This window comes from Notothenia coriiceps, unplaced genomic scaffold (genome assembly GCF_000735185.1).
Source record: "Notothenia coriiceps isolate Sejong01 unplaced genomic scaffold, NC01 NC01_scaffold00026424, whole genome shotgun sequence".
NCBI lineage: Eukaryota > Metazoa > Chordata > Actinopteri > Perciformes > Nototheniidae > Notothenia > Notothenia coriiceps.
The window spans coordinates 1,450,767-1,458,702 of NW_011359125.1; the positions used below are offsets into that span (position 1 = coordinate 1,450,767).

The 7,936-nt window shown below is 43.0% G+C and overlaps 1 protein-coding gene across 1 annotated transcript in view; it reads right to left on the bottom strand.

Moving 5' to 3' along the window:
* Nucleotides 1-369: 369 nt before the first annotated feature.
* The window catches only part of LOC104957123 (roundabout homolog 4-like), a 19,120-nt gene continuing 11,553 nt past the window's right edge, over nucleotides 370-7,936 (bottom strand). The window contains exons 4-13 of the mRNA XM_010784736.1: nucleotides 5,632-5,752; nucleotides 4,924-5,062; nucleotides 4,327-4,454; nucleotides 3,399-3,514; nucleotides 3,086-3,317; nucleotides 2,081-2,202; nucleotides 1,819-1,990; nucleotides 1,269-1,466; nucleotides 819-861; nucleotides 370-580 (exon numbers count right to left, since the gene is read on the bottom strand). Coding sequence (XP_010783038.1) covers nucleotides 385-580; nucleotides 819-861; nucleotides 1,269-1,466; nucleotides 1,819-1,990; nucleotides 2,081-2,202; nucleotides 3,086-3,317; nucleotides 3,399-3,514; nucleotides 4,327-4,454; nucleotides 4,924-5,062; nucleotides 5,632-5,752 — 1,467 coding nt within the window. The 3' untranslated portion in view covers nucleotides 370-384. The remainder of the gene's footprint in view (nucleotides 581-818; nucleotides 862-1,268; nucleotides 1,467-1,818; nucleotides 1,991-2,080; nucleotides 2,203-3,085; nucleotides 3,318-3,398; nucleotides 3,515-4,326; nucleotides 4,455-4,923; nucleotides 5,063-5,631; nucleotides 5,753-7,936) is intronic.

Sequence of the window (7,936 nt, forward strand, 5' to 3'; positions counted from 1 at the left end):
TGCAACCTGTTGTATATCTAATCACATGTTAGTACTGCTCAAGCATATACTGTATACATAAGTGAGCTGAGTGTGAAGAAAATAGCTTCTAATGACTCTGAAACAATGAAAGTGACTGCCAGAGTACTACATACTGTCAACAGCTTGTTAGCAGTTTATAAATGACTGAACTTGTTCACCTGAAGAAAAACAGATTGTGCCATTCATTTGAAGACGTTTCAGTTTGTGCCTTAAATAACTATTCCAGGGTTTTGTCTATAGTGTAGCTCTCTCCTTCTCTTGTCGACTCCTTTCCTTACTTTATGTTCCGTGTCTTATTCAGACAATATCACTCTGGTTGTGGTTAGGGTTGGTTTGCAGCAGAGTCTCTCTTACATGGACAGACTAGCATGCAGAGCAGTTCATCATGTATGATAGGACAGGTCTAAAGGTTTCAACACTCTTCATGTGTGTCCATGAATACTCACTGGCGCCCCTGATGCCTGGATGTTTCTGACCCTGGGCCCATAGGTCCTGGTACTTCTGGCTGAAGGCAGGTCTCCAGCCTCCAGAGGTCCAGGGGGAGTCTGGGGCTGCCATCCTGTAGAGGAAGCAGGAGGAGGATAGGATTCCAACGTTTCATCATTATTTATAACGTTCTAGTCAAATTAGTTATGAGTAGTCTTCCAATCTGAACTGAAACTATTAGGATAACTGTTTTACTGTACTTTGATCATAAAGCAGATTTATTTCAGGATTTGATATGTATTGTAATGATTCCATTCTGATTCCATTTTGCAAATGTATACTCCCCAACCTCTACGATGTTTCCTCTGTACCTGTGTTTTATGATGAGATCTTCACCGGCCAGCCTGTGCAAACCTAAGAAGAAGAAGAAAAAAAAAACATAAACATACAGAATGAGAGGTCATTGAAAGTGCATTAGTTTAAGTATGTTCAGCAAAGGGTTGTGCTCATTTGAAGTCCTTTATATACTGTTGGGTAATTTAATATACAGCAATGCATCAACTTCTATAGGGTCATCATAGTGTTGAAGCTCTGTCCTGTAAGAGTCACCTATCTGTCAGAAGTCTCATACTGTAAAAACATCGTTGTTTCATCTTTGCGTCAATTCATTTTCCAGCTGATCCAAGGGGCTTCATTTAGAGTAACACATGAAGGAAACCCTCATCCTTCAGCCTCTCAAAATCACCACATTTGGAGACACATCGTTTTAACCGGGAAGAGCGCTGATGAGAAACTGTCATCTGAAAGTTGTGTGAACACACCTTTGAACCGGCCGTGTCCTGGGATCAGCTGCCCTGTCTTGCTGTGGCGTTTGAAGAGGTACACAGCTGCAACCATCAGGAGGAACCACAGGAGGGCGCCGACGCTGCCGATCAACACAGGGTCCTGGAGCAGGGCCAGGACCTCAGAAAGCTCCCCTCTGTCGCTGTCTGACCCAGGGGGGGCCCCTATCTGTGGGTCTGAGACAAACAGGAGCAGAATAATCAGATCTGAGGTCATGATAACTTCTCCTCTGTAATGTGCTTACACTGCACACTGTAGACACACAGTGAACAAAACGGAACCGTTGACTTTAATTCAATGTATTTTGTCACACATCAATGTGTGAAAATGGAAAATGTATTAAGTTAGGTAGGGACCTAATATCCTTTATTTAAACGTAATATTATTGCTTTCAACTAACCTAATATATGTATGTGAAATCTGTTGACATAATACATTTAAGTAATGTCAACATTTCAGGTTTTTCAGTGCAGACTTTATCTCAAATTGTCCTTCATAAATGAACAGATAGATATTCCTTTCACTCACTGATGACAAACCCATGAGGGTCGCTCAGCATTCCTACTCCAGCTCCGTTGACCGCTGCTATGGTGATCCAATACCGTCTCCCTGGTTTGAGAGTGGAGATTTCAAGAGTGTGGTGACCACTGTCCACCGTCCAGTTTTGGTTCTGCTGCTCCTCAGACTCCACACACCACACCTGGAAAACAGTTTGCATCATTAGAGTAGCACGTTGGTATATTGAAGGGGATTATTATCTTTCCTTGATAATAATATAGTGTATGTGTACCTGGTACCCCTGGATGATCCCGTTGTGTGTTTCATGAGGAGGTGGCTCCCAGCTCACATGGATGGTGTTGTTCTGCTCATGGCTCACTGTGATGGACACAGACACTGGAGAGGCCCCGGGCACTGCATACAGAGGAGACGAGTCCACTGTTATCTTCCAAACGCTGGACTGGGTATTTAAGTTCAACACCTTTAACCCTCCTGTCGAGTTCGATTCCCCCCCTTTCTTTGGTGTTCCTGGTCAAATTTGACCGGTCTGTTTTAACCGCTCTTACATTAAAACAAAAACCATTAATCATTTAACACCCCTTTAATTTGTAAACAGACTACTGGTTTGTAGGAGCCAATTAACACTGGGTATAAAAGTAGGAACCTATGTTTGTGGTTAGAGGTTCCGCCGGAAGTCCATACAATTTTTGGCCACACACGGAGAACGCACACAAACACGGGATTACAAACATTTGCAAAAGGTATTGTGTGAACCGTAATATCGTGTATGGTGAATGAGAAAATGAAGCAAGTTAAATGGAGACCAGTGGACAGGAAATAAATGGAATGTATTTAACTGGAAACTTTGTATCAAACTTGTATTCACCTATCAAACTTTGTGTGCGTCATTTACGCCAACATAGCAGATCCTCAGAGGCTTAAAGTGTTGGCTTAGCCTCTACATGAGTAACTGCAGTGATTATACAAAGAAGAGACACTGAAAATGTATTCTAAAATAAAAATGTTCTTGGATGTGTACTTTCTGATGGATGAACATTCTAGGGTCACCCATTCTATTTCTGACCGGGAAGATATCTCAAGATTAAATGAGAGTGCTGATCAGCAATTTTATATTTTCCAATGTCTACTGTGAAGGATATCATGAGGCAATGGAATGTAAAACTAAATGTTTATGATTGATGAAAGTAGCAGATCTGTCACATTTGACCCGAACACAACAGGAGGGTAAAAAGCATTATAAAGGACACAGGTATTCTGAAATCCGTTAATTTCCTACCTGTCTCAGGGACTCTGAGGTGCCGCGTGTTGCTCTCCCTCCCGTACAAGCTGCTGCCGTAGGGACGCACTTTGAACTCGTACTTGTAGCCTCTCTTTAAGGGCCCCACCTGGGCCTGGAAGCTGGGCACGGTCACTTTGTTTGCCGCCCAGTCGGAGCTGGCAGGCAGCAGAGAGCGGTACAGAACCTCAAAGCCGTCCAGGTAATGAGGCTGGGCGGGGAGGGACTGCAGCTGCTCAGAAAACACAACATGGATCATAAACCTGAAATATTCACGCTCTCTCTGAAATTCTTTGAGTTAGCTGGCCCCTACCTTCCACTGCACTTGTGATATGTTAGAGCCAGGGGTCACAATACTGACGTTCTCCAGGGCCACTCGCAGGGCCGACAGCTCTTTGTGCAGGTCTCTCTGTGTAGTGCTGCTAGCATCTGGAAACACAGGTTTATTTATTGGTATTTTGTTATTATTTAAAAGAATGGATACACAGGTCAGGACTTGTATTACTCATTGCATTTGAAAGCAGAGTTGATGGTTAGTATCTCTGTAGTTGGTAACTAATGGGTCGCAACATATTAACATTTTATTAGTTTTGTCCTCAGGTTGATTCTAAATAAGGCATAATGCATACAAAATACTCATACACATAATCTGCAAGGAAAAAGTGTCGGTTTATATTCCAGCTTGGTGTCAGTGGTACATGTGCAGTATGAAACTGTTGTAGGGATTTTCCATACAACTGAATGAAGGCTGTGTATATTATTTGTATAATGCACACAGATTTCAGTAGATTTGTGTAACTTTTATGCAGGTTATGTGGATCATCTTTCAGTCAAACGTACTAAAACTTCGTTAGTTTATATGGCTCCTTTATTTAATAATAAGAATACAAATATAACCAGCTGTTACTGCAAGACTGCATTCTTAGAGGGTCCCATACAAGCTGGGGCTCTTCTGTTAAAATGATTTAACCTATTAAGGTGCTCTGTATACAGATCTTCTTGTATCTGTTAGAAACTAACATTAGCCTGAATCTTGCCAGAGGAATGGCTGAGGTGTGTTTCTACTCCTAATGCCTTATTAACTACAAGCAGTTTGTTGCACCTGTAGAGATGTAGGTGTAGCTCAAATAAGAGACCCCAGTCTATCTGTATCTTCCGGTATGTGGACAAATGAAGCTCAGCACTCACACTCCTTGGGTCAGCTGGCAAACTGATAACAGAGTGTATTTCTCATCATTTACCTTCAACCAGTAGCTGTGCGCTGGCACTGACCACCCCCACATCATTGACAGCAGTGCAGGTGTACTTCCCAGCATCCTCAGCTATCACATAGTGGATCTGCAGAGTCTGGTCTGGGTTTATAAGATACCTGCACACACAAGAAGAGCAATTATCTTACTGCCATCTCTTTAACAATAACTTACATTTAGATTTTTGCAGATGATTTAGGTAATTTCATGTATCTAACAATCAGAGGGTCAGAGGTTCAATCCCACCCACTGCAGTCAACAAGTGTCAAAGCGTCCTTGGGCAACATACTTAACCCCAAAATTGCTCCGGTATTGATGTGTATGTAAATTGCTTTGGATAAAAGCATCAGCTAAATAACTTGTCATAATATAACAACATGAAATAGCACGATTGTGAAGGACATTTTGAAGAATCTGCTACCAAATCTTTGAGCAATTATTAGGCCACTTCTTCCAGCTAAAGGAAGGTTATCAAATCTTTATTAGTGCTAGAGGTCAGCTCTGCGTAACAATAAAACAATAATTTATTAGAACATATTGATCAGGTGTAGAGTTGGCTCTATGAATGGAGTGTGTATGTCTGGGTACCTTCCGTTGGGCAGTGACCCCTGCTCTCTGCTCCAGGCCACAGAAGGGGGGGGGTCCCCCTTAGCCCTGCAGTAGAACTGTGCAGACTGGCCCGTCCTCACTGACACGTCTCCAGGCCTCAGCACCAACACAGGCTTGGCTGCATTGGAGAAGAAAAGAGGAGATAAATCATACTGTACTGTATAGAGTGGTGCAGGGATGAGTCCAAAACAACAAGTCACTTCCTGTTTCCTTGTCTTAAAATCAATTGTTTTATTGAATTAGTTTATGGTTAGATGCCTACAATAAGACCTGTGGTTAAGACAAGCTAATTACATTTTCAGGTTTTGTTCTATGACATAAAATACGTACAGAATTAGGCGGCGCCAGCTTCTATGTTTAAAAAAATGCAGCATGACTAATAGAGACTACTAAATGTCCACATGCCCAACTTTAACCGCCTTAGGCTTAGCGGTGTTTAATGTTAGACTTTTAATACTGGCGATTGCATCAACTTTCATATAGCTGTATTAATATGTGGAGATTATCCTGCTTATCAAAACTTGTAAGTATAAAAAACGTGTGTTTACTAAGAGGAGTTAAAAAATCCCATTGCTTTTAGTCTAGGAGAGGTTGCAATGCTAACTTCTGGGTTGGCCTACAAAGCTACGTCATCCCTGCACCATCCCACACTGCACATGAATAACAGTTATGAGCATGTTGTCTCACCCAGCACAGAGAGCCGGGCCGCCCTGCTCTCCCTCACCCCCGCAGTGTTTCTGGCCACACACACATAAGCTCCAGAGTGGTTCCTCTCTGCAGGAGCGATGATCAGCTTCCCACTCAGCTCCTACAGCAGGGCAGACAGGAGGCACACAATATCACACACTGCACTTCACACAAGAAGTCTGGCTCTCAGCACATAATATAAGACAGGATTTCAGAACAGAAACTGTAAATGATCATCTGTTGCACATTTTTGTTTTGAGTCATCCCTTTACCATGTTCTCCTGCTGACTCATGTCAACTAAACTAGGGACACTTTGTCAAAAGAGTGATGTGTAAAAAATAGTTATAATATTACCAAATTAATTTTACTTAGGTTTTAGTCATGTTTCCAACTTTTAAGTGTGACATTCAATGTGTTATTTCAACATAGTAAGAAGTAACCAAATAATAAATTATTTAAAGCTGCGAGGAGCGGGTTTTCGACGATCCGCACAGGTCCGCTGTTGTCCCCACGTCAATGTCCCGCAGATGTTTTCCGGACTCGGCAGTTAGCAAATGTTGGAAGTTTCAGGCCGATCGGACAATATACATGGGAGGTACAGCAGTAACATAAACAATGTGTTTGATGGCGAGTGATCTGTCGCCATGGCAACGGCATATGATGACACCCCATAATACGCTTAGATGTCAAGACATCTAAGCGTATTATGGGGTGTCATCATATGCCGTTGCCATGGCGACAGATCACTCGCCATCAAACACATTGTTTATGTTACTGCTGTACCTCCCATGNCCTATACGAAGATCAAAACCACCTGCAAATATTCATTTCACAAAGTGAAGTGAATGTATAATCACTGAGAACATATAGCATGACAACAATATCTACACACCATCATCAGCAAACACGGGTAAAGAAAACAAATATATTTCAAACCTGACATGATTTCATATTTAGTTTTCACTTGCACCTTGTAACGCCGCTCGGTTTGAAACACACAACCCCGACACCAAACAGATACACCATAATTTACCACTTTAAAAATATAATCTGCAGACCACAGAGAAATTTGGCGCGGCAACATCCTCTGCAACAGACAAAGTCTCTGGCCCGCACTCACCACACACCAGCAGTGAACTGCTCAGGTGGCAGATCAGAGAAAAACGCTGGTCAATTGTTTGCATGCTGGTCAAACTGGGTATTCTTGGAGGTATTCCTCTATAGTGTGTGCATTAACTGCTGTAGATCTGTTTTGCGCAGTTTGGCAGTCTGTGCAATTTTAATATCATTTCCTTCGTTACTAGTAGCTAGAGACTAAGATTCATGAGAGAGCTCTATGCAGTCCAATGGGTACGCTGCCCGTTGAAACCTTTTGACTTCCAAGGGGTACCCACCCTGTACGTAGAGTGACGGGAAGGGGCCCTGACCATCCGTCAATATGTGGCGCATTGGGAGTGAGAACGTGTTGCTCTCACTCTGACATCTGGAAACGGAAAAGCAAGTGTTTTGCTTATGGATTATCAGAAATCATTTCAAAGGGACACAGACACATTGGATGAACCAATGGATTAACCTTCAGCAGCGTTTTTATCATTTTAATGCCATTGAAGACAACTTTTGAACAGACAACGACCAAGTTAAGCCATTTTGCCGTTTTTAGCTACCAAGCGCCATATGTTTTGATGTCTGTTCTTGTTAATATCTTCGCGAGATCTTATCATAGAGTGATGATGTATGTACCTATCGATTCTGTGTCATCTCACGATCAGATCGATGGGTTGAACGTGCAGCTACGATAAGTAATAAGGGTGTTATGAGCAGTGTTGGGACTAACGCGTTACAAAGTAACGCGTTACTGTAACGCAACTAGCAATTCGCGGCGCCTCCTTGAAGACACCTCGGGCTGACAGGGACCAACAGAAAAGGAAGCCGAGGCCGCAAACGCCCCCACCGGGCCCGACTTGCGCATCGGGTTGACCCCTTGCGGCGACAATCGAATTAAGGCGGTTCTGACGTCTCGACTACATTATATATGGACGCTCGACGCTGCTTCGGGACGACGGACGAACGCGCCAACTGTGGACCCTCTGTCAGAGACTACCTTTTCCACTCTCGTAATATCTCCCTAATTGTCCACCTTATTAATCCCCGACACCTTACCCCTCCCTTCACTATCCCAATCGAACTCTCACCCGCGGGAAGGGGTAGTAAAATCCGACTTTGCCCTCGCTCAACGGGTACTGCACGTTAAATGCTTCACTATCCAGAAGAGACGGACTTGAACGCGACTCGAAGTAATCAATG